We start from the raw sequence: 27,891 nt of genomic DNA on the forward strand, positions 1-27,891 counted from the left end.
CTGTAATTGAGCCCAGGTGATCATAAAATGAGAGTCAGTTCTGACCCGTTTGACCTAGAGCTACGAAATTTTTTACGTATAAGTAAGACCTCAAGACCTACAAAATCATCATAGAGCGCCATATGTTAGGATGTACAGAACCAGAGTTATGAATTGTTGAATGTCGCTTTTGGCCCGATTTTGTACATTTTTCGGTACCAAAACCCTTGACCCGATCAACTTCACATTTGAGGTGCTCCATTACCTGACAGAGTAACACCATTGGGCAAAATTTCATCAAGGTCGGCTAACCTATATGATGGGGGCGGGGCTTCAAAATACTTGAATCATATTTCCTATGGCACCAGTGTTAAAAAGCTTACTATTTCAGTTTTTGCTCTGTGCTAATCCTGTTTGAGTAATTTAACGGTACCAATAGCCACACCTGGTGCCAGACAAAAGAGATAGTTTTTACACTCTCATGTTCTCTGCTTTGCTGCTTTCAGCAAATTCACAGAAAATTAGTCAGGAGAATATTGAGACAAAGCAAACATTATGAATCTCAAGTTTCATGACTTCAAGTTTGGGCCTGTTCTTTACACCGCCTCAAAGTCCGATGTCTGGCCAGACCGGTAAAACTTAATGTAATTCGACCAACATGAGCTTCTCTAAATTTTATTTCATGGGAGTACAATGCTAAACACACTTTTTTTCCTCGTAGTGTGGCCGCCACCTGGTGGCAGAAAAAATTACACTTTCATGTTCTGTGCTATGCCGGTTTCAGTAAATTCATTGAAAATTAGTTAGGAGAATATTTAGACATAGGGAACAATATGAATCTGAAATTTTATGAATCTTCTAATTTGGGCGTAGCCTTTACACCTCAAAGTCGCCTCAAAGTCCGATGTCTGACCGATAAAACTTAATGTAATTCAAATAAGATTATCTGCTATAAATGCCATTTCATGGTAATACATAGTTAAACACACTTTATTTTCTCGTACATCGCCAAGAGTGACAAAACTCTTAATAACTCAGCTGTAACAGGTTCAAACCATCTCAAACTTTGCAGGGACTTTAAAAGTACTGCCCTAATAAAGTTATGTAATAAACTTCCAAATTATTTACAGTGCCACCTAGTGGCGGACAAAATTCTCATTTTTTTACACTTTTATGTACTGTGCAATGCCTATTTGACTAAATGAACTCAAAAATGGTCAGAAAAGCTTTGAGACATTGGAACATGAAGGTTCTTAACTTTTCTGACTTTTCAATCGACGGCGTGGCCTCTATGCCAACTCAAAGTCAGATGCCTCGCCAAAACAGTAAAAGTTGCTGTAATTGGACCTACATGATCTGATATATTCAAAACGTCATAGATGGGATTGGAGTCCAATGTAAAACACACCTACAAGCCTATTTTTTATTGTACTCTGAGCACCACCTAATGGCAGCAAAAAATATAGCAATTCCTTAACGTTCTTATGTACTCTGCTGAGCCCCTTGAAGTGATATTGCTTAAATGTTGTCAGAAAAGCCATTGGCCACACCTATTGCCCTCCAACAAATTGTATGATGTTTGATGATGGCAATGGCCTATTCAGCAGCGTAAAGTCACACAACTGTAACAATAAAAGCTGCAGTAACTCAACCTATGTTATCCCACCTTCTATAAATTTTACATATTTGATAAGAGTCCTGCACTGAAGTCATCTACAACTAATTGGTCATCGTTCATACAACTACTTGTTCATACCCCGAAAAAAGGAGCAGTTCAGGACATGCACATTCAAAAATTCATAACTCTCTTTCTGTACATCTGAGCACATGGCTCGTTATGACTTTTTTGTAGGGCTCGAGCTCCTACATAAGGCTACAACTTTTTGTAGCTCTAGGTCAAACGGGCCGGGAGTGATGGGGCTATTTTCCACTCATAAGGCCATTTTGGGGCCAATTACAGCCACTTTTTTTGTTTTGGCGAGTCATCTGACTTTGAGGTGGCGTGCAGACTACGCCCATTATCAAAAAGTCGTAAAATTTTAAAACCTTAATATTCCATGTCTTAATGATATACTGACCAATTTTCACTTGTTTTACTCAAACAGACTGAGCACAATACATGAAAGTGTAAAAAATGACATTTTAATCAACCACTAGGCGGCACTAATAGGTATTAAAAAAAACTTTTTTCAAAGGTGTTAAAGACATAAGTTTCCATGTGTCTATGAAGTTTTAGATTTTTTTAAGCTAGTACATCAAAGTTATTAAGGTTTTTGTCCCTCTTGGCGAAGGAAAAATTTAACACATAATTTGAAGCCACGCCCCTATCATATATGTCAGCGGATCTGCACCAAATTTTGCCCACTTGTGCCCCTATGTGTGAATATGGACCACAGCAAATTTGAAGGCGATTGAGTAAAGCGTTTAGGAGAAACAAGGAGCAGTTTGGGACCTGCAAACGTGCAAAAATGGGCCAAAAATGCACATTCAAAAATTCATAACTCTTTTTCTGTACATCTGAGCACATGGCTCGCGCTGACTTTTTTGTAGGTCTCTAGGTCCTACATATGCCTAAAAATTTTCGTAGCTCTAGGTCAAACGGGCCGGGACCAGGTGCACTTTTTCGACCTTAGGTGGCGCTGCAGAGCCATTTTTTTTGCATTGTTTTGGGAAACACAAAAATATCCAATTTTTCACCGGGCCCGACAAATGTGCAAATTTTGGTGACTTTTCGTGCATGTTTAGGCCCTCAAAAATGGAAAAGCGCTGCACAGTAAATAATAATAATAATAATAATAATAATAATAATAATAATAATAATAATAATAATAATAATAATAATAATCCGGAGAAAAACAAGAGGGCTCTCGCAGCGGTAGCTGCTCGGGCCCTAATAATCCGGAGAAAAACAAGAGGGCTCTCGCAGCGGTAGCTGCTCGGGCCCTAATAATCTGGACAGGAACAATAGGGACCTCGCAGCGGTCGCTGCTCGGGCCCTAATAATAATAATAATAACTAGAGCTGCAAGCAGCTATAAAGGGCCCTCGCAGACCTGTGCACGTTGAGGTATGAACAGGTCGGGGTATGAACAAGGACTATGAACGATGAAATAGTAGTTGTATATCACTTCATTGCAGGACTCTTTCCAAATATGTAAAATTTAGACAAGGTGGGACAATGTGGGTGGAGTTACTGCAGCTTTTATTGTTCCAATTTTGTGACTTTCAATGCCATATAGGCCACAGCCACTGTCGAAACATCGTACTGATTTGTGGAGGGCATAAGGCATGGCCACTGGCTTTTCAGAAAACATTTAAGGGATATCACTTCAAGGGGCTCAGCAGAGTACATAAAAACATTAAGGATTTGCTATATTTTTTGCTGCCATTAGGTGGCGCTCGTACTATGATAAAAATAGGCTTGTAGGTGTGTTTCACATTGGACTCCCATCCCATATATGAAGTTTTGCAAACATCAGATCATCTAGGTCCAATTACAGCAACTTTTACCGTTTTGGCGAGACATCAGACTTTGAGTTTGCATAGAGGCCACGCCCTTTAATGAAAAGTCATATAAGTTGAGAACCTTAATGTTCCAATGTGTCATAGCTTTTCTGACCATTTTTGAGTTCATTTAGTCAAACAGGCATTTCAGAGTACATAAAAGTATAAAAAATGAGAGTTTTGTCCGCCACTGGGTGGCGCTGTAAATGATTTGAAAGTTTATCACATAGCTGTATTATTGCATGACTTTTAAAGGCCCAGGAAAGTTTCAGATGGTTTGAAGCTGTCATAGCTGAGTTAATAATATTTTTGTCACTCTTGGCGAAGGAAATATTAAACATAATTTGAAGCTCCGCCCCCATCTTTTATGTCAAGAGATCTTGACGATATTTGGACTATGTGTGCCCCTCAGTTGGATAATGATTCATGCCAAAGTTGAAGGTAATGGGGTGAATCGTTTAAGAGAAAAAGGCACTAGTTTGAGACCAGCTAATGTCTAAGAATGGGACAAAACTGCACATTAAAAAAATTCATAACAATTTTTCTGTACATCTTAGCACATCACTTCTATTGACTTTTTTGTAGGTCTTGCAATCCTTCATTTGCCTACAAAGTTTCATAGCTGTAGGTCAAACCAAACAGGATTGACTGTAATCTTTCGACTAATGACATTTTTTGCAGCCACTAGGTGGCGCTAGCTTTAAACTGGAATATATTTTTGTCGATATGTTCAGGAGAATATTATCATCCAATGTGTGAAATTGTGAGAAGATCAGATCATCTGGGTCAAATTACAGCAACTTTTACTGGACAGATAAAGCTTCGGAATGAAAATGGTCGTAGAGACCACGCCCATTATCGAAACTTCGTAAAATTTGGTGGAGGTCAGCAGGGCTGTCTAGAGGCTTTGCAGACTTAATTTCAGCGATATTACATCAAAGGGCTCAGCTAAACACATAAAAACGTTTAAAAAATGCTAAATTTTTGGCTGCCACTAGGTGGCGCTCGCACTATAACAAAAAACACGTTGATAGGTGTATTCCGCATTGGAAACCCATCAAATATATGAAGTTTAGAAAAGATAAGACCATCTGGGACCAAACACAGCAACTTTGTTCGTTTTGGCGAGACATCAGACTGACATTTTTGTTTGCCACTAGATGGCCTTATAAGCAATTGAAGATTTTTTTAAACACTTGTGTTAAGGGCTTAAGTCTTCATGTGTATGTGAAGTTTCAGATTTTTCCAAGCTTGTAAAGCTGAGTTATAAAGGTTTGTTTCACATGTGCAAAGTAATCATCAAAGGCATAATATAAAACAACACCTCCAACATATTTGATGGCGGATCATCACAAAAATTTGAACAATTGTGCCTCACAGTCAGATAAAACATCACAGCAAATTTGAAGGCGATCGGGTCAAGTGTTTGGGAGAAAAAAGGAGCAGTTCGGGACCTGCAAATGAGCAAAAACGGGCCAAAAGTGCACATTCAAAAATTCATAACTCTCTTTATGTACATCTGAGCATATGGCTCACGCTGACTTTTTTGTAGGGCTCGAGGTCCTACATAAGGCTACAAATTTTTGGAGCTCTAGGTCAAACGGGCCGGGAGTGAGAGGCTATTTTCCACTCATAAGGCCATTTTGGGGCCAATTACAGCCACTTTTTTCGTTTTGGCGAGTCATCTGACTTTGAGGTGGCGTGCAGACTACGCCCATTATCGAAATGTCGTAAAATTTTAAAACCTTAATATTCCCTGTCTTAATGATATTCTGACCAATTTTCATTTGTTTTACTCAAACAGACTGAGCACAATACATGAAATTGTAAAAAATAACATTTTAATCAACCACTAGGCGGCGCTAGTAGGTATTTAAAAAAACTTTTTTCAAAGGTGTTAAAGACATAAGTTTCCATGTATCTATGAAGTTTTAGATTTTTTTAAGCTAGTACAACAAAGTTATTAAGGTTTATGTCACTCTTGGCGAAGGAAAAATTGAACACATAATTTGAAGCCACGCCCCTATCATATATGTCAGCGGATCTGCACCAAATTTTGCCCACTTGTGCCCCTATGTGTGAATATGGACCACAGCAAATTTGAAGGTGATTGAGTAAAGCGTTTAGGAGAAACAAGGAGCAGTTTGGGACCTGCAAACGTGCAAAAATGGGCCAAAAATGCACATTCAAAAATTCATAACTCTTTTTCTGTACATCTGAGCACATGGCTCGCGCTGACTTTTTTGTAGGTCTCTAGGTCCTACATATGCCTAAAAATTTTCGTAGCTCTAGGTCAAACGGGCCGGGACCAGGTGCACTTTTTCAACCTTAGGTGGCGCTGCAGAGCCATTTTTTTTGCATTGTTTTGGGAAACAGAAAAATATCCAATTTTTCACCGGGCCCGACAAATGTGCAAATTTTGGTGACTTTTCATGCATGTTTAGGCCCTCAAAAATGGAAAAGCGCTGCACAGTAAATAATAATAATAATAAGAATAACTAGAGCTGCAAGCAGCTATAAAGGGCCCTCGCAGACCTGTGCACGTTGGGGTATGAACAGGTCGGGGTATGAAAAAGGACTATGAATGATGAAAAATTAGTTGTAGATCCCTTCAGTGCAGGACTCTTACCAAATATGTAAAATTTAGACAAGGTGGGACAATGTGGGTGGAGTAACTGCAGCTTTTATTGTTCCAATTTTGTGACTTTCAATGCCATATAGGCCACACCCACTGTCGAAACATCGTAGTGATTTGTGGAGGGCATAAGGCATGGCCACTGGCTTTTCAGAAAACATTTAAGGGATATCACTTCAAGGGGCTCAGCAGAGTACATAAAAATATTAAGGATTTGCTATATTTTTTGCTGCCACTAGGTGGCGCTCGTACTATGATAAAAATCAGACTTGTAGGTGTGTTTCACATTGGACTCCCATCCCATATACGAAGTTTAAAAAATACCAGCTCGTCTAGGTCCAATTACAGCAACTTTTACCGTTTTCGCGAGACATGGGATTTTGAGTTGGCATAGAGGCAACGCCCTTTATTGAAAAGTCATAAAAGTTGAGAACCTTAATGTTCCAATGTGTCATAGCTTTTCTGACCATTTTTTAGTTCATTTAGTCAAACAGGCATTTCACAGTACATAAAAGTATAAAAAATGAGATTTTTGTCCGCCACTGGGTGGCGCTGTAAATGATTTGAAAGTTTATCACATAGCTAAATTATTGCATTACTTTTAAAGGCCCAGGAAAGTTTCAGATGGTTTGAAGCTGTCATAGCTGAGTTATTAAGATTTTTGTCACTCTCGGCAAAGGAAGTATTAAACATAATTTGAAGCTCGGCCCGCATCTTTTATGTCAAGAGATCTTGACGATATTTGGCCTATGTGTGCCCCTCAGTTGGATAATGATTCATGCCAAAGTTGAAGGTAATGGGGTGAATCGTTTAAGAGAAAAAGACACTAGTTTGAGACCAGCTAACGTCTAACAATGGGACAAAACTGCACATTGAAAAAATTCATAACAATTTTTCTCTACATCCTAGCACATCACTTCTATTGACTTTTTTGTAGGTCTTGCAGTCCTTCATTTGCCTACAAAGTTTCATAGCTGTAGGTCAAACCAAACAGGATTGACTGTAATCTTTCGACTAATGACATTTTTTGCAGCCACTAGGTGGCACTAGCTTTAAACAGGAATATATTTTTGTCAATATGTTCAGGAGAATATTTTCATCCAATGTGTGAAATTGTGAGAAGATCAGATCATCTGGGTCGAATTACAGCAACTTTTACTGGACAGATAAAGCTTCGGAATGAAAATGGTCGTAGAGACCACGCCCATTATGGAAACTTCGTAAAATTTGGTGCAGGTCAGCGGAGCTATCTAGAGGCTTTGCAGACTTAATTTCAGCGATATTACATTAAAGGGCTCAGCTAAACACATTAAAACGTTTAAAAAATGCTATATTTTTGGCTGACACTAGGTGGCGCTCGCACTATGATAAAAAATAGGCTTGTAGGTGTGTTTCACATTGGACTCCCATCCTATATACGAAGTTTTAAAAATATCAGATCGTCTAGGTCCAACTACAGCAACTTTTACCGTTTTCGCGAGACATCGGATTTTGAGTTGGCATAGAGGCCACGCCCTTTATTGAAAAGTCATAAAAGTTGAGAACCTTCATTTTCCAATGTGTCATTGTTTTTCTGACCATTTTTGAGTTCATTTAGTCAAACAGGCATTTCTCAGTACATAAATGTATAAAAAATGAGATTTTTGTCCGCCACTGGGTGGCGCTGTAAATGATTTGAAAGTTTATCACATTGCTGTATTATTGCATGACTTTTAAAGTCCCAGGAAAGTTTCAGATGGTTTGAAGCTGTCATAGCTCAGTTATTAAGATTTTTGTCACTCTTGGCGAAGGAAGTATTAAACATAATTTGAAGCTCCGCCCCCATCTTTTATGTCAAGAGATCTTCACGATATTTGGCCTATGTGTGCCCCTCAGTTGGATAATGATTCATGCCAAAGTTGAAGGTAATGGGGTGACTCGTTTAAGAGAAAAAGGCACTAGTTTGAGACCAGCTAATGTCTAAGAATGGGACAAAACTGCACATTAAAAAAAAATCATAACAATTATTCTGTACATCCTGGCACATCATTTGTATTGACTTTTTTGTAGGTCTTGCAGTCCTTCATTTGCCTACAAAGTTTCATAGCTGTCAATCAAACCAAACAGGATTGACTGTAATCTTTCGACTAATGACATTTTTTGCAGCCACTAGGTGGCGCTAGCTTTAAACTGGAATATATTTTGGTCGATATGTTCTGGAGAATATTTTCATCCAATGTGTGAAATTGTGAGAAGATCAGATCATCTGGGTCAAATTACAGCAACTTTTACTGGACAGATAAAGCTTCGGAATGAAAATGGTCGTAGAGGCCACGCCCATTATCGAAACTTCGTAAACTTTGGTGGAGGTCAGCAGGGCTGTCTAGAGAATTTTCATACTTAAGTTCAGCGATATTACTCCAAAGGGCTTAGCTAAACACATAAAAACGTTTAAAAAATGCTATATTTTTGGCTGCCACTAGGTGGCGCTCGCACTATAACAAAAAATACGTTGATAGGTGTATTCCGCATTGGAAACCCATCAAATATATGAAGTTTAGAAAAGATAAGACCATCTGGGACCAAACACAGCAACTTTGTTCGTTTTGGCGAGACATCAGACTGACATTTTTGTTTGCCACTAGATGGCCTTATAAGCAATTGAAGAGTTTTTTAAACACTTGTGTTAAGGGTTTGAGTCTCCATGTGTCTGTGAAGTTTCAGATTTTTCTAAGCTGGTAAAGCTGAGTTATAAAGATTTGTTTCACATGTGGCAAAGTAATCATCAAAGGCATAATATGAAGCCCCGCCCCCAACATATTTGATGACGGATCATCACAAAAATTTGAACAATTGTGCCTCACAGTCAGATAAAACATCACAGCAAATTTGAAGTCGATCGGGTCAAGCGTTTGGGAGAAAAAAGGAGCAGTTCGGGACCTGCAAATGAGCAAAAACGGGCCAAAAGTGCACATTCAAAAATTCATAACTCTCTTTCTGTACATCTGAGCATATGGCTCGCGCTGACTTTTTTGTAGGGCTCGAGGTCCTACATAAGGCTACAAATTTTTGGAGCTCTAGGTCAAACGGGCCGGGAGTGAGAGGCTATTTTCCACTCATAAGGCCATTTTGGGGCCAATTACAGCCACTTTTTTCGTTTTGGCGAGTCATCTGACTTTGAGGTGGCGTGCAGACTACGCCCATTATCGAAAAGTCGTAAAATTTTAAAACCTTAATATTCCATGTCTTAATGATATTCTGACCAATTTTTATTTGTTTTACTCAAACAGACTGAGCACAATACATGAAAGTGTAAAAAATGACATTTTAATCAACCACTAGGCGGCGCTAGTAGGTATTTAAAAAAACTTTTTTTAAAGGTGTTAAAGACATAAGTTTCCATGTGTCTATGAAGTTTTAGATTTTTTTAAGCTAGTACATCAAAGTTATTAAGGTTTATGTCACTCTTGGCGAAGGAAAAATTGAACACATAATTTGAAGCCACGCCCCTATCATATATGTCAGCGGATCTGCACCAAATTTTGCCCACTTGTGCCCCTATGTGTGAATATTGACCACAGCAAATTTGAAGGTGATTGAGTAAAGCGTTTAGGAGAAACAAAGAGCAGTTTGGGACCTGCAAACGTGCAAAAATGGGCCAAAAATGCACATTCAAAAAATCATAACTCTTTTTCTGTACATCTGAGCACATGGCTCGCGCTGACTTTTTTGTAGGTCTCTAGGTCCTACACATGCCTAAAAATTTTCGTAGCTCTAGGTCAAACGGGCCGGGACCAGGTGCACTTTTTCAACCTTAGGTGGCGCTGCAGAGCCATTTTTTTTGCATTGTTTTGGGAAACACAAAATTATCCAATTTTTCACCGGGCCCGACAAATGTGCAAATTTTGGTGACTTTTCGTGCATGTTTAGGCCCTCAAAAATGGAAAAGCGCTGCACAGTAAATAATAATAATAATAATAATAATAATAATAATAATAATAATAATAATAATAATCTGGAGAAAAACAAGAGGGCTCTCGCAGCGGTAGCTGCTCGGGCCCTAATAATCTGGAGAAAAACAAGAGGGCTCTCGCAGCGGTAGCTGCTCGGGCCCTAATAATAATAATCTGGAGAAAAACAAGAGGGCTCTCGCAGCGGTAGCTGCTCGGGCCCTAATAATCTGGAGAAAAACACGAGGGCTCTCGCAGCGGTAGCTGCTCGGGCGCTAATAATAATAATAACTAGAGCTGCAAGCAGCTATAAAGGGCCCTCGCAGACCTGTGCACGTTGGGGTATGAACAGGTCGGGGTATGAACAAGGAGTATGAACGATGAAAAAGTAGTTGTAGATGACTTCAGTGCAGGACTCTTACCAAATATGTCAAAGTTAGACAAGGTGGGACAATGTGGGTGGAGTTACTGCAGCTTTTATTGTTCCAATTTTGTGACTTTCAATGCCATATAGGCCACACCCACTGTCGAAACATTGTACTGATTTGTGGAGGGCATAAGGCATGGCCACTGGCTTTTCAGAAAACATTTAAGGGATATCACTTCAAGGGGCTCAGCAGAGTACATAAAAACATTAAGGATTTGCTATATTTTTTGCTGCCACTAGGTGGCGCTCGTACTATGATAAAAAATAGGCTTGTAGGTGTGTTTCACATTGGACTCGCATCCCAAATATGAAGTTTTGCAAACATCAGATAATCTAGGTCCAATTACAGCAACTTTTATCGTTTTGGCGAGACATCAGACTTTGAGTTTGCATAGAGGCCACGCCCTTTAATGAAAAGTCATATAAGTTGAGAACCTTAATGTTCCAATGTGTCATAGCTTTTCTGACCATTTTTGAGTTCATTTAGTCAAACAGGCATTTCAGAGTACATAAAAGTATAAAAAATGAGATTTTTGTCCGCCACTGGGTGGTGCTGTAAATGATTTGAAAGTTTATCACATAGCTGTATTATTGCATGACTTTTAAAGGCGCAGGAAAGTTTCAGATGGTTTGAAGCTGTCATAGCTGAGTTAATAATATTTTTGTCACTCTTGGCGAAGGAAATATTAAACATAATTTGAAGCTCCGCCCCAATTTTTTATGTCAAGAGATCTTCACGATATTTGGACTATGTGTGCCCCTCAGTTGGATAATGATTCATGCCAAAGTTGAAGGTAATGGGGTGAATTTTTTAAGAGAAAAAGGCACTAGTTTGAGACCAGCTAATGTCTAAGAATGGGACAAAACTGCACATTAAAAAAAATCATAACAATTTTTCTGTACATCCTAGCACATCACTTCTATTGACTTTTTTGTAGGTCTTGCAGTCCTTCATTTGCCTACAAAGTTTCATAGCTCTAGGTCAAACCAAACAGGATTGACTGTAATCTTTCGACTAATGACATTTTTTGCAGCCACTAGGTGGCGCTAGCTTTAAACTGGAATATATTTTTGTCGATATGTTCAGGAGAATATTTTCATCCAATGTGTGAAATTGTGAGAAGATCAGATCATCTGGGTCAAATTACAGCAACTTTTACTGGACAGATAAAGCTTCGGAATGAAAATGGTCGTAGAGACCACGCCCATTATCGAAACTTCGTAAAATTTGGTGGAGGTCAGCAGGGCTGTCTAGAGGTTTTGCAGACTTAATTTCAGCGATATTACTTCAAAGGGCTCAGCTAAACACATAAAAACGTTTAAAAAATGCTATATTTTTGGCTGCCACTAGGTGGCGCTCGCACTATAACAAAAAATACGTTGATAGGTGTATTCCGCATTAGAATCCCATCAAATATGTAAAGTTTAAAAATGATAAGACCATCTAGGTCCAGATACAGCAACTGTTCGTTTTGGTGAGACATCAGACTGATATTTTCGTTGGCCACGAGGTGGCCTTACAAGCAATTGAAGAAATTATTAAACACATCTGTTAAGGGCTTGAGTCTTCATGTGTCTGCCAAGTTTCAGATTTTTCCAAGCTTGTAAAGCTGAGTTATAAAGGTTTGTTTCACATGTGCAAAGTAATCATCAAAGGCATAATATAAAACAACACCTCCAACATATTTGATGGCGGATCATCACAAAAATTTGAACAATTGTGCCTCACAGTCAGATAAAACATCACAGCAAATTTGAAGTCGATCGGGTCAAGCGTTTGGGAGAAAAAAGGAGCAGTTCGGGACCTGCAAATGAGCAAAAACGGGCCAAAAGTGCACATTCAAAAATTCATAACTCTCTTTCTGTACATCTGAGCATATGGCTCGCACTGACTTTTTTGTAGGGCTCGAGGTCCTACATAAGGCTACAAACTTTTGTAGCTCTAGGTCAAATGGGCCGGGAGTGAGAGGCTATTTTCCACTCATAAGGCCATTTTGGGGCCAATTACAGCCACTTTTTTCGTTTTGGCGAGTCATCTGACTTTGAGGTGGCGTGCAGACTACGCCCATTATCGAAAAGTCGTAAAATTTTAAAACCTTAATATTCCATGTCTTAATGATATTCTGACCAATTTTCATTTGTTTTACTCAAACAGACTGAGCACAATACATGAAAGTGTAAAAAATGACATTTTAATCAACCACTAGGCGGCGTTAGTAGGTATTTAAAAAAACTTTTTTTAAAGGTGTTAAAGGCATAAGTTTCCATGTGTCTATGAAGTTTTAGATTTTTTTAAGCTAGTACATCAAAGTTAGTTAGGTTTTTGTCCCTCTTGGCGAAGGAAAAATTGAACACATAATTTGAAGCCACGCCCCTATCATATATGTCAGCGGATCTGCACCAAATTTTGCCCACTTGTGCCTCTATGTGTGAATATGGACCACAGCAAATTTGAAGGCGATTGAGTAAAGCGTTTAGGAGAAACAAGGAGCAGTTTGGGACCTGCAAACGTGCAAAAATGGGCCAAAAATGCACATTCAAAAATTCATAACTCTTTTTCTGTACATCTGAGCACATGGCTCGCGCTGACTTTTTTGTAGGTCTCTAGGTCCTATATATGCCTAAAAATTTTCGTAGCTCTAGGTGAAACGGGCCGGGACCAGGTGCACTTTTTCAACCTTGGGTGGCGCTGCAGAGCCATTTCTTTTGCATTGTTTTGGGAAACACAAAAATATCCAATTTTTCACCGGGCCCGACAAATGTGCAAATTTTGGTGACTTTTCGTGCATGTTTAGGCCCTCAAAAATGGAAAAGCGCTGCACAGTAAATAATAATAATAATAATAATAATAATAATAATAATAAGAATAATAATCTGGAGAAAAACAAGAGGGCTCTCGCAGCGGTAGCTGCTCGGGCCCTAATAATCTGGAGAAAAACAAGAGGGCTCTCGCAGCGGTAGCTGCTCGGGCCCTAATAATAATAATAATAATAATAATAATAATAATAATAATAATAATGTCAGGTTCACCAAATAGACATTTATAATAATTAGGCAATAAAGAGAGAAAAGGCACTCAGTTTATAGAGAGAGAGAAGGAGTGTAGCGTTTATTTGGTCACAGCACATTTGTTCTCTAACGATACTTCTAGCACCCCACCATTTTATATGATACAGAGGCATCTGATTACATGTAAAATTGGCACACAGCATACTTGTTTATATGGTTCTATTTAGCAAGAATCCTTTATCAATCTTCACATTCTCTGGTAGTGTGTGTGAGCCCAGAGGTCCTGACGTCACCTCCCAGGGGCTCTGCCGTTGATGTCTCCTTATCAGCTGTTCGCACTCCGCAGTCGAATCGTCCTCTTGTAGCCACAGCCAAGCTGAAAACACTCTTATGCTGCAAAAATGTACTATCATGGCAAATATATAATAACTACGAAAAATGATTCCTACAAATAATAATCTGGAGAGGAACAATAGGACCTCACAGCGGTCGCTGCTCTGGCCCTTATAATAATATTAATAATAATAATAATCTGGGGTGGAACAATAGGGACCTCGCAACGGCCGGTGCTCGGCCCAAATAATAAAAATTATAATAATAACAATAATTCTAATAATAATATTAATCCGGAGAAAACAAGAGGGCTCTCGCAGCTGTAGCTGCCCAGGCCCTAATAATAATAATAATAATAATAATAATAATAATAATAATAATAATAATAATAATAATCCCGAGAAAAACGATAATAATAATAATCTGGAGAAAAACAAGAGTGCTCTCGCAGCGATAGCTGCTTGGGCCCTAACTAGAATGTTTGCATTTCCTGAATAAATTGCGTGTGAAAGTGAAAAGCTGAAGGGAGAGGTGTTTAATGGTGGAATGATGTGAAATATTTTAAAGAGCTGAATCTGTGAAGAATTGTGAACAATAAAAAAGTTTGAAAAAGCCAAATTACGTAAAAGATACAGCAAAAACTGAAAATGGTTGAGTTCTGGGTATAATTTGATTAGTGGGAAGAGAACAAGAGCTATCATGGAATGGCTGGCATTCAAGGAATCATTTAAAGTTGGAACGGTTTGAATAGGCCAAATAATATACTAGATATAAGCATGAACTGAAAAAGTTTGACTTCTGGGTATATTTTGAATCGAGGAAAAAAAATGGATTTCATGGATTGGCGGGCATCCAAAGAATCAGTTAAAGTTGGAACGGTTTGAATAGGCCAAATAGTTGTAGAAGATACAAGGGAAAAACTGAAAATGGTTGAGTTCTGGGTACACTTTAAATTGTGGGAAGAGGAAAATAGCGATCATGGAATGGCAGGCATTCGGGGAAATAATAATCTGTAGAGGAACAATAGGGATGGTCGCTGCTCGGGCCCTAACTCGAGCTGCAAGCAGCTATAACGGGCCTTCGCAGACCTGAGCACGTTGTAGTATGAACAGTTCGAGGTATGAACATATTTGGGTATGAATGTGTTCCTGCATATGCAGGCGAACTGTAGAGGTCAATGTTTTAGAAAAGGTCAAATTTTCATTAGCATTTGTTCAACGGGCTCAACTAAGTAATTGGAATAGCAAACTCGGTAATATATTTTCTGCCACGAGGTGATTCTAGCACTATGATGGAATATATGTTTGTTGATGTCTGAAGGAATTGACTTTCAATCAACGTGTGAAGTCGTGACAAGATGAGATCATCTGGGACAAACTACATCAGCATTTACTGTTACGTGTCTGAAGGCCTGTCTGAAAAAACTTCAGTGTTATTACTTTGTCTGGCTCAACAAGGTACATATAAATGAAACTGTAATTTTTTTGCTGCTACCAGGTGGCGCCTGCACTACGAGGAAAAAAAGTGTGTTTAGCATTGTACTCCCATGAAATCAAATTTAGAGATCATCTTCGTCCAATTACATTAAATTTTACCGGTCTTGCCAGACATCGGACTTTGAGGCGACTTTGAGGTGTAAACAACACACCCAAATTAGAAGATTCATAAAACCCTGACCCTTGGTTACATCAACCATGCTCATAGCCAAAGTCTGAATTTCCGAGTGATATGTGGAATTGACGGATGTGTAAAAGAATATCGTGTGTACAATTCACTCTGTATCACTCTGGTACCGAGATGCCACTCTGTTTACCTCTGCTGTGGTCAACAAGGAATAGCTCCGCTCCCGGTAAGAAATTCTGTGTCAGGGATTAAAAATTTGTGGGAGTACTGACCCGGTCTGGACCACGGGGACACGGACGAGCAGGCCTGAGCTGCCACCAACACCCAAGCCCGCGCAGTGAACTCAGCACATGATCAGCACACAGAACACGACGCACCTGCCACCGCTGAGACGGAGGACATGAAGCGGCCACATGCAGACAGTTTGAATCTTTTTGGTGATTTCAAAATGTCATTGTTTTGACGGTTTCGAGCAAAGTGCCCCGCTCCCGTCTCCTTCACTCCGGGACTACTTCCTCTCCTGCGTGGGGACCAGCCAGGGTTCAAGCATCTTCCATGCTCGATCCACCCCTGGACGGTGGTTAGGGTCACAGTGGTTGACCTGAGTTTGGACTGGTTAAAAACATATTTGTAGTAAATTCATCTTTGTATTTTTTTTAGCTTCAACCTTATCTAACTCTTAGTTTTGATGAACATTATATGGCATATGTTATTGAAATTTTAAGCATGGCACAAGTACATTTGTCTTTGCAGTGCAATTGGCGACAGGTTTACTGATATTTTGGTTATGTATTGTAGTATTTTTTTTGTCTTCTCTTGTTTACACTATATAACCAAACAATGTTGGCTTATGGAAAAACTATAAAAAGGTTGATATTGGAAATACTTAAAAGCCTGCTTTGTCAATGACGAATGCAAGAATATAAGTCTAATTTTAAAAAAATGTTTTTCTTGGATTTGGTCCATTACATTTTGAAGTGTATAAATCCTAATAATTAAAGCGATGGATAAAAATTGTAATTCTGACATTTTTGACTCACCTTTTTTTATTATTATATATATATTTTTTTGCATTCCTATCATTTGTCGGTCAGTCTGCAAAAAGGGCATCAGTCGGGGATGGGCTGACAGTCTGTCAGTGCTGACGAAGTGCCCACCTCTGTCATTTATAATACCTGATTAGATCTTCAAGGCCTTATAAAGCAGGGTATATTCAATGCCAAAGGTCTCCACTAACTGTGCTTGGCTTCTGTTTCTGACCAGGTATATGATGGTAAAGATGGTGCAGCTCCTCTTCTTGGCACATACACAAGCACATCCATGCAAGGTCTGTCACTGATTAGCACCTCCAATTATATGTGGTTAGAATTCCACACTGACCTGGATGGCACAGCAGCAGGTTTTCATCTCCAATACTATAGTAAGTAACTGTCATATTCCTCATTTAATGTGCTAAAGCTTTGCCCTTTGATATAAAGGGTTTTATATATATATATATATATATATATATATATATATATATATATATATATATATATATATATATATATATATATATATATATATACCGTATTTTCATGCCGAGGGGAAAATCAAAAGAATTGCGGCCAGCATTCACAAGTGCATGGCTTGATCTGGATCTATTCTGTGCTCTGCGGCTACTGTTTAGTAGTTAAATAGCAATTAGCAATCACGCATTCTCTGTTTTATCAGATTTTTTTGAATAACAAATACCTGTATTTCTTAGTATAATATCCATACAACGCTTATATTGTATGAATAAAGTTTATATTCTATTATTAAAGTTTGATCACTTTGCTGATTGTTTTTAATACATTCCCTTTAGTAAAGCACCGTCTAGTGCAGGGTTGTCAAACTCATTTTTATCGTGGGCTGCATTGCGGTTACAGTTTCTATCAGCGGGCTGTTATGATGAAGAAGTTCAAAGTTCAAAAGGAATTTTAAGTACAATATGATATTTGAAAGTTTACCCAATCAAATGTCAGGTAAAAAAAATGTTCAAAAGGCAGATTTTTTTTTTGTTTGTGTTCTTATTAGTTAAAAAAAAAAAGTGTTTCTTTTTTTCATTTTAACTTTTAAATTTTTGCAAATTTCGTCATTAGCATTTCGCGGGCCACATAAGATGGTGTGGCGGGCCAGATCTGGCCCCCGGGCCTTGAGTTTGACACCGGTGGTCTAGTGGCTGCATAACGCAACCCTTTCTAGTGGATGCCCAATGCAACTCCAACCAGTACTATGGTTTCAACTCTATATGTTTCTTATAATCCGTTTCTTATAATTATATATGGCGTTTTTTAGAAAATCGGCTATTCATTGATGGTGCGCCTTATAATCCGGTGTGCCTTATATGTATATTGAAGGAATCTAGAAAAAAGCTTCTTGGCTTAAACTAGTTCCTAGCGTGCTCGTTTTTGTTGAAAGATCGCACATACCACAGCATAGTGAAACAACTGATTTAATCCAGACAAAGAGTGGAAAAGTACACGAGATATCCCGGACCACTGTTGCCAACCACGTGTAGCTGTAACAGTGACAAACTTCTCATCCTTTGCATCCTGTTCTTATACACTTTAGGTGATGGGGGTTGATGAGGAGTCTCAGTGTGTGAGTGTATGTGTGTGTGTGTGTGTGTGTGTGTGTGTGTGTGTGTGTGTGTGTGTGTGTGTGTGCATGAGTGTGGGGGTGTGTGGGTATGGGTGTGTGTGTGGGGGTTGATGAGGAGTCTCAGTGTGTGAGTGTGTGTGTGTGTGTGCGTGTGAGTGCGTGTGAGTGTGGGGGTGTGTGCGTATGGGTGTGTGTGGGCAGGTTGGTGCGTGCGTGCGTGAGTGTCCGTTTGAGTGGGGATCAAAAGTCTTTGTCCTTTGAAGCGGGAGGAAGTCTGACCACCATAAACCCTGGCTGGTATCTTCTCTTGAAGATCACACCTGGCCTTTAGTTCCTGGTAGACTGTTGTCTCGGGGGATGCCCTTTGTTCTTGTTGGAGGTGCCGACTTGTCTTCACTCCCCCAGGGCCAGGATCGTATCTGCTTTATACTGACATTCCATTGTCTCAATCTTTATTAGAAAACACAGTTCAATGTACACACTATTCTATTGAAATTGGAAAATATGAATTTCCTTCAATCCCCCCATTGACCTCTAAAAATTAGAGGTCACATATCAAAAGGATATACTCAGAAGGCAATAGAGTCATAGCTGGGTGGATGCCCGGCGGCCTCCACATCCACTGGGTCAGGCATCAGGGGCACAAGATGGTATTGCCCGAATGGGTCCCTGTCCTCGAAAGCCTTGTGCATGATCCTGAGAACAAGACCCCTGAGACACGGTACAATACAACACCCACACAGTGAAAGCATCCCCAAAACAATTAAGATAGTGGATCCCAAAGTGACAACCAAACCCTTCCACTTGCCAAAATACTTAGACAGGATTGAATGGAGGAGGTCGTCCTCTACCCCGGACATAGATTTCAACTTAACGGACATCGCTTGCAAACCTTTCATGGCTCTGGTGATTTTCCCATCCGGCGCCGTGTTATTCGGGATAATGGTGCAACAATATTCCCCCACGCGCGAACAAGCACCCCCCTCCTCAGCCAACATGCTATCGAGGACTAGGCGGTTTGGTAAGTCATGATGGAGGTGGCTGACAATTGTTCGTGTACCCCTTCGGCCAACAATGAGGTAAAGTTCACTAGACGCTGAATTTGGTAATGATGGAAATTAATCAAATCCGTATTTTTGTTGGGCGTGATCCAAATAAATATACTCTCAAACCCAGCGGCTATCTGGCTGCGAGCTTTGTATTCATCCGGAACCCCGCGGGGGATGCCAATTGCATCCAAATAGGTGGGGTCGTCTGCAGCCCCCCAGGCGTTACCCCCTACATCAAAGCCTGCGATCGCGCGACGGCTCCGGGTGAGCTCCCCCCACCAATCACCAGCCCAGGAGAACGATCCCATAGACTCCATCTCCTGTTCGGAAAGGGGTTTAACAACTGAGGGGGTGATCATAGAAACTAACGCACACGTGCCGGTCCACCCCCACGGTAATCTGTCCCACAGCGAATTGCCGCCACACAGCCACCACAAATCAGACCTTATCTTACTTAACATAGTCGACTCCTCAGCCGAGATGGGGGCCACAAAAGAACACTTACTGCTATCCAACTGGCCCACATCTTGCACTTTAATACGATTCGGCAACAACACCTTGGTATCATTCTGCCGGAGGCATGGGAGTAGTGGGATAACGCTCGCGTCGAACAAAGGAGCCCCCTTTACTTTTGAAATCGGGTAAACGCGATCCCACCGGGCACACTCCCCCTCCAGGTTGTCCCTTGACATAAGCTGGAAAGCACAAGTTTTCACGAATGATCCCTCCCTGGAGTAATCCTGTAACACAGCCGGATTCACAACCCAATTTAGTTTGTTAGCAGAGGCACACACCAAACAATCCTTCCCATAATTCACTACGGCCTGCGCACCTTCCGAAAACACCGACTTCATCCATAAATTGTTAGCGATAATTCCAGCCGCTCTGCCTCTTACCTGCGTATACATGTGTTGGTAAACGGATTCCTTAATTAAACCGCTATCCAAATTATACCCCGCCACGTCTTTGTCCAGAAACGCTACCGCCTTTTCCTCCCTAGGCCGGTCCAACTTATATGACCTGGACCTGGTGGAGGCGAGAGAATTAGTCGGCCGCAACCAATTAATTAAAATAGACCCCAATGGGTCGGCCTCTTTCGCATCAATCCCCAAAGTCAAAACAGTAAACGAGGGACTGCGCACCCCATCGACGCCCCTCCACATATTAGGCGGCCGATCAATATTCTTTAATGTAAGCAAAATGGGGTGTTTAGAACCCACCGGAGTGGGATATAAACTACCCCTTTCCAAGTCTATGCGCCCCTTCCACTCCCGATTGCGGGTGAGGGTAGGCTCCCAATAGCCGCGGCGAGAATGAATAATCACCTGCTCCCACCCAGAACATGGGAACACACGCATGCGCTCACTTCCATAGTAATAGTTGTGCGGAACCGGTCGTTTTCTCGCACTCCCTTCCCCATGACTCAACACGCACAAATACACATCATATCCGGTCGGGTCACCCCATTTAACGCAATCAATAACTTTACACAAGTCGAATTGAAACACGGTATTATCACCGAATGTATAATTCAATACCAGGGCATTGGGGGGCCTCCACGGATACCAGATAGCCCCACGCTTCTCCCGGACCTCAGCTCTCAGCACCATAGCCAGGGAAATCACCAGAGCCATGACCACCATCAGTTTCGGGAAGAACTGCAACGCACACATGTTGACACACAAAATCAAACCGGCACCCTGAACAATCTCAAGGAAATACTACTATTAAGCAAAAAATAATGAATTATACTAAAAGCAACTCAAACGACACAGAGTAAACCCCTTACACGCGGCCCCCCCTTAAAATATAACACTACCCCAAAAAACACACATAAAGAACAAAAAGAGAAGACACTACACGAAAAACGCTAAAATATTCAAAACAGCAAACTATAAGAACAAAAGAAGTCCGTCAAAGATCAAGTCCCTGGTGGAGCTGGACGCGTCTGGGACACGTGGTACCACTTGTCCCCTTTTGAGTCCAGTCGGACCGCGTGGGAGGTCCGTGCAGTGACTTTGAACGGGCCTGTCCAACGAGGTTCCGTCCACTTGCGCTGTAACACCTTCAGGAAGACGCTGGATGGAAGGACGGGGTCCGGCACGTGTGTGTCCCTCACTGTCGGATCTGCAAGGCAAAGAGACGACACCAACGATGACAGCTGCTCCCAGTAGGGTTTGTACCCTTTAGGGGGGTCCAGGTCTGGGCGGAGCAAACCCACGGATGGACCCGGCATCAGACGGCCGGTCAGGAGTTCAAAAGGTGTGAACCCTGACCGGCGATTAACAGCTTGTCTGATGGAGAACAACGCCAGTGGCAGGGCTTGGAGCCAATTCATCCCTGTCTGAGCGCACGTCTTCGCGAGGCGTTGTTTGAGAGTTCTATTCATGCGCTATGCATGGGCCTGTGACTGTGGATGGTACACAGACCCAAATTTATGTCTCAGGCCCATCATCTCCTCAACCGTCTCCAGAGAGGTTGCAGTGAAATGTGAACCATTATCGGATCTAATGATCCGCGGGAACCCGTGAGTTGGAATAAAATGATTTACTAGAGCTTTGATCACCGAGAGCGCGTCCTCTTTGGCACAAGGGTAGGCTTCGGGCCACCCCGAGAAAGTGTCAACAATAACCAAAAGGTACCTTTTGCCCTGGACCTGGACCAGCATGTCAGTATAGTCCATTACCACCACCTCGTTCGGGTACCGTCCTGTCTCTGTTTGATGTTGCTCGGTACTAGTGGAAGGACTTACACTGAAAGTTTGACATATTTCGCAATTCACGCATAACTCTTTAACTTTAGTAAGCAGAACAGGGTGCCACCAGTGCCGGAGCCTAGACAACATTGACACATAACTCTCATGTGAGACACCATGGGCCTCGTCCAAGACAGAACCCATGAAGTCGCCTGGCGGCAACACCACACGTTTCGGACCCCTCGACGGGCCGTACCACAGCCCCATCTGCTCTACATAAGTAGCCCCCTTACTTTCCCACCTACGTTTTTCTTCCTCAGATGCAGAACCTTGCAGATCACGTACAATATCTATCGTAACGGGCGGAAGCAAATCAACCAGTTGGTTATGCCTGACAACATAGCTACCTGACACCTCAGAACGGTAGCCCGCCGCCGCTTTAGCCGCGGCGTCCGCAGCTCGATTTCCTCGAGCCATGAGTGAATTCGCCTTGTCATGTCCCGTGCACTTGATGACTGCTACCTCCGATGGCCGGCCTATCGCGTCGTCCAGGCGGCGAACCAAGTCTCGGTGCGCGACTGGTTCCCCTGCTGCTGTAACAAACCCTTGTCTCCGCCAGGCGGAAAGGTCCATGTACAGACACCCAACTACATAAGCCGAATCAGAAAATATGGTCACCTTCTGATGCTCTGCCAATTCGAGAGCCACACACATGGCCATTAATTCCGCTGCTTGTGCTGATGGTTTGGGGAAGTCACAGGACGTCCAAATTGTCTGAAAGTCGGAGTACGGCTCCTCCGGGTGCAGGGCCTCCACCACCGCAGCGCCGGCATGCAGGGGTCCTGAAGGCTCCCTCCAGCAACAGCCGTCGGTGAAGAAGACCCGGCCCCCTCGGAGAGGTTGCCCCGAAAGGTCCGGTCTGGCTCTCAGGTCACGCGTCACTGTCTCAACACAGTTATGTGGGTCCCCGGATACCCCCATATTGTCAGACATATTGATGCCCGAAAACCGAAACACGATGTGGGGTTGAGTCAGCACAGCCAGCAGGCGCCGCTGCCGCAATGGGGACATTGTAAATGCTTCTGATGCCACGAAAGAAGCCACACCATGGTCTGTCAAAATAAAGGTCCGGTGTCCCATAACAACATGAGCTGTTTTGTTAACACAAGCCGCCACCCCCGCGGCATATGCAGCACACAAGGGCTGCCTCGCCTCCACTCGGTCGAGAGGCACACTCACGTACAAAAGAATACGACGGTCACCACCAACCTTCTGGAAGAGAGCGCCATTAGCTACCCCCTCGTTGATAGACACGTCCAAGTAGAATGGTAGCTCATAGTCGGGTTGTGCCAGATACGATGCAGATGCCAAATCCTGTTTCAGACTCACAAAAAACTTATCCGTTTGTTCCGTCCAATCTAGTGGTGCGTTCAAATTTCTCATGCCTTTGTCCTTCACCAAATCTCTCAGGGCGCGTGTACGGACAGCAAATTCCGGGATGAAGCCTCGTGAGTAACCACATAGGCCCAGAAAGGAAAGCATCTCTTTCACATTAGTCGGTCGAGGATGGCACAAAATGGAAGAGCGGTGTGTGGTGCTCAGTGTTGAGCCTTGTCCAGACACCACTCTTCCCAAAAAGTGCACCTGTCGTCGGCAACATTGTAACTTTTTTCTGGACACTTTGAACCCCACTTCACCAAGTCGAGTAAGGAAGCGACGAGTGGTGTCGAGGCAAATTTCCACTGACTCCCCCCCAATTAACAGGTCGTCCACATATTGAATCAGAACGGCACCGTCCGGCACCTCTACCGGTTGTAGCATTTCGCGCAAGACCTGATTAAAAATTCCCGGACTCAGCTTCCAGCCCTGGGGGACGCGCGTATATTGCAATTTGCTGCTGTTGAATGTAAACGCGAAATATTTTCGGCACTCCCTTGCCAATGGGAGGCAGAAAAACGCATTAGCTAAATCGATCACAGTGAACCATTGCATCCTCGGGCTTAGCCCGCTCAAACAGCGGTGCGGGTCCGGGACTGAAATGCAAGGTGTCTTTGTAATATGGTTAATTTTCCGGAGGTCATGTGCCATGCGATAATTTACACCGTCTGCTTTTAAAACCGGAAGAATAGGAGTGTTGAAGGGGGAGTCCGACAGTTCAAGGACTCCGGCCTCCCACAGTCCCTCGAGGGTGTTAAGAACGCCCCTTGCCGCTTCAGGTTTGCATGGGTATTGGGGCACATTCACAATTATGTTTTGAGTGACTTCGAACGTTACCGGACGTGCGAGATGACAAAAACCCACGTCAGCGGGGCCCGCAGACCACAAGGAGTCCGGCAACTTGTCCAAAAGTGGAGCGGCGTCCTCATGGTCCGTGAGCTCCCTGCCGTGAAATCGAGTGCGCGTGACATGTTCCAGGAACCCCAAGTCCGCCGCATCCACCTGAATACAAAAACATTCAGTGCTCTTGGAATACATTACCAATGAAATTTCACTTTGTGTCCAATCTTTGGCCAATTGGCATTGCCGCACCATGGGTCCCAGCTCACGTGCCTCCCAGCCTGTTCCCACTGCTAACGTAATGTGTGGTGTGGACTCACCCATCATGTACCATTGAGATTGCTTATTCGTTAACGCGGTATACGACGCGATGCCTTGTTTTCCCACATATATGTGGTGGCTTGCCAATTGCCATTCCTCGCCCTCAATTGTCTGAAATGCCTCTCGATACAACATATCATTGTCATGGTCGTACAACAGAGTGAGATGGAGAGGGTCAGCAGGAGCATGGTAGGAGGAGAGCGAGTCGATCCAGGGTTTCCACCGCAGGAAAATCGAGTAGACCCCCCCCCCCCCCCTCCTTTGTTTCAGGTTGCAGTCTGGCCCAGTAAATGTCGGTGGTGGGCTCGGAGCACTCCCGTTGCATCATGGACCTGGCCATCTGCTGGCCGGGGTGGCAAGTGATGGACACGCCACTCGGAAAGCGCGCTGTCAGTCCCTCCGGGCCGCAATATATGGTTGCATGTGTCTTTGTCAATAGGTCGCGCCCCATGAGATGAACAGGTGCTCGATTTTCAGTCAGTACAAAACGGTGGGTGAGCGATTGTCCAGCGATATGAATCGGCAGTGGTGTGGAGACAGGCAGTGTCGTGGGAAGCCCAACAAAACCCATCAGGACTATTTTTTCCCCGGAGTGCTTCGACGTCGGCAAGGGTAAAGAAATTGACGACTTGGTGGCTCCTGTGTCAATGAGCATGTAAATGTCCTTTCCATCCACCCTTGCAGGGATCAGGGGTTCTGCCTTACCCCCGTCCCCGGCCCCTGGGCACCCCTATTCATAATTGTCCTCCTCAGCATAAAACTGGCTGGTGACCGCCTGCTGAAATTGCTGCCGTGCTTGTTGTTGGCGTTGCCAGGGAGCTGGGCCGCACTGCCCACGTCCTGGCCCTCGCGATGATTGAGCCCCCCTTGCGCCTCGTACGGAGGCGGGGCCATGGTACTGGTTCAGGTCCACCCAAGGAAGCCCGCATTGTTTCCACCAATGGTCTGCTCCGCCGCATCTGAAACAGCCGGGTCTTGGAGCTTGGCAAGAGCCTCCCCGACCGCCGTTGGTGTTCCCCCTTCCACGACTCGCTCCTCTGCCTCTTGTTGGCCAACCCTCTGCCATCCACATCTGCTGGGCGGCCTCCTTCTTTTTCGCCTTCCCATCTTGTTTGTTGTCTGATGCCACTTTGCGTGCTTGTGCCAATTGTAATTTTAGAAGCTTTTCTTGCATATCCTTTATCTCCTCCTCAGCTTTATTTTGCCTGGAAACATATAGTTTTAAATGGTGAGTTACATGTCGATTAAAATATCCCTCATCACTTTCCAGGAGATCAGGGTCTTCGCTAAGCTTCTCCCTGATCTCCATAGGAAGTGTGTCTAACATCGCCATTCTAAATATTACGCAAGACGCCTTATTACGTCCCGGATGTGAACTGGTCTTATCTGTCCACAGGGTTAGGCAGGCGTCGAGGTGTGCAGCGGGATCCATGGTGGGTTTGAAGTCTGGAAGTTTAGGAACGGTCGGAGCGGAGGCAGGGAAGATGTCTCGGAGCACGGCGAACAGTGGCATGGCAAAAGGAGCAAACAACAGATCAGGTTCAATTACATCAAGTCCAGAGCGCTTCATGATTTCATCAGATTGGTGAACTGAGGAACAACATGCCCGGATTAATCTTACCATATCGCCACAAGCCAAATTCATACCATCTGTGTACTTCTTTAAAGATTGGATCCACGGCTCACCGCCAGCCGCCAGCGCAGGGAGCTTCTTCTGAAAAAACTCTAAGTCTTTTAACGCCAATTCTTGGTATATTAACCCCTGAGGGGCTGGTATCATAGGATAATTTCCCATTGTTGGGGCATATCTGTCTGGTGGTTTAATTGAGAGTCCCGATTTTGATCTAGTTCGAATGTTTCCCTCAGTGGGGGGTCGAAAAGCTGTCGTCATTTGTTGCCTGGCTTCCCCAGTCGTCATCTGTTGAGCGCGCGCGCGTCGCAAGCATGTGGCGAGAGGAGAGGTGTCAATTGGAGGGGGCAAGGGGCGCAGTGGGGAGTCAAACAATGGGTCTCCCCCCTCCTCTGAGTCATTGTCTGTGTCTACCTCATCCTGCCGCTGGATGTGTTTATTCGATACATTGGCCCTTAATTCATCAACTAATGACAACCGCTCAGAACCTCGTGAGGCCCGCTGCCCACACTCAGCCTGTGCCCCTGCGCCGTCGGGTTGTTTGTCATGGTGTCGGCGGGTTGCCTGGTCAGTTATCATGTTTCCCTCGCGATTGGCCACCTCTATGTCTTCCACCACAAGTCTTTGTTGTTCAGTCATTTCAGTGTTGGCCGTCCCAATTAAATTAACTTCCCCAACTAATTGATACACAGGGGCTTGTAAAGCCACCTTATGATTGTTTAATGGAATTTGGGAAGCCTCATCGTATGCGGGTGGCGCCGTGGGGCCGCCTCGCTTCGTTGACCCAGAGGGCATTTGGGCTGGCAATATTGGGTACAGAGAAGTTATTGCCGGTCCCTTTTTTGGAATATCACAAACGGGTGTCGGTGGGTCCAGCTGACCCCCTTTTTCCTCTTGAACAGCAGCCACAGCAGTCATCATCAAACACATTTCATGCAAATGTCGCCGCAGCCTATCATACTCCTCTATCTCCTTAGTCAGACTTCTCTTCTGCAACCATCCACTTCCCTCTATTTTCTCTCTCAAATCTTTACCCAATGCAATTACTTCCCTTTCTTTCATCTGAAAATCTTTAGCCACATGAGCAAAGGTACATTTATCTCTATTAATTTTATTGTCTTCCTTCCATTCCCCCCACACTTTTGTCCACTCAGCTTGTTTTATTTTATGCCTCTTCTTTTCCACGCCCGCCAACAACTGACTTTCTAGTTCCTTCCACAATTCATCCAGGGTTTTATGCCACCGTATACCATGCCTATCACAACCAAATTCACGGCATTCTACAGCCCATTCCTCCTCCGAACTCACTGGCGGCATACTCATCTCCCGAAATTGTCGTCAATGGAGCTTTTGTCACTAAACTCAACACTAATCCGTGTCCTCTAACCCGGTTAAATTATCGCTTAAAATGAACACAAAAGCAAAAATTCACTTGATCAATTTCCCCACCGATCCGTGGGCTCTGACTACCACGGTCGAATTGATGCTTAAAATTAACACAAAAACAAAACTCACTTGATCAATTTCCCCACCGATCCGTGGACTCTGACTACCACGGTCGAATTGATGCTTAAAATTAACACAAAAACAAAACTCACGATCAATTTCCCCACCGATCCGTGGACTCTGACTACCACAGTCGAATTGATGCTTAAAATTAACACAAAAACAAAACTCACGATCAATTTCCCCACCGATCCGTGGACTCTGACTACCACGGTCGAATTGATGCTTAAAATTAACACAAAAACAAAACTCACGATCAATTTCCCCACCGATCCGTGGACTCTGACTACCACGGTCGAATTGATGCTTAAAATTAACACAAAAACAAAACTCACGATCAATTTCCCCAC

The 27,891-nt window shown here is 43.0% G+C and overlaps 1 protein-coding gene across 4 annotated transcripts in view; it reads left to right on the forward strand.

Moving 5' to 3' along the window:
* Nucleotides 1-27,891, forward strand: part of LOC148425860 (CUB and sushi domain-containing protein 3-like) — a 627,928-nt gene that overhangs the window by 193,682 nt on the left and 406,355 nt on the right. For all 4 annotated transcript variants that reach the window (XM_088410975.1, XM_088410976.1, XM_088410977.1 and 1 more), the window contains exon 23: nt 16,702-16,858. In XM_088410975.1, coding sequence (XP_088267101.1) covers nt 16,702-16,858 — 157 coding nt within the window. The remainder of the gene's footprint in view (nt 1-16,701; nt 16,859-27,891) is intronic.

Source organism: Hippichthys cyanospilos, chromosome 3 (assembly GCF_059441005.1).
Source record: "Hippichthys cyanospilos isolate Australia breed blue-spotted pipefish chromosome 3, RoL_Hcya_1.0, whole genome shotgun sequence".
NCBI classification, from domain to species: Eukaryota; Metazoa; Chordata; class Actinopteri; order Syngnathiformes; family Syngnathidae; genus Hippichthys; species Hippichthys cyanospilos.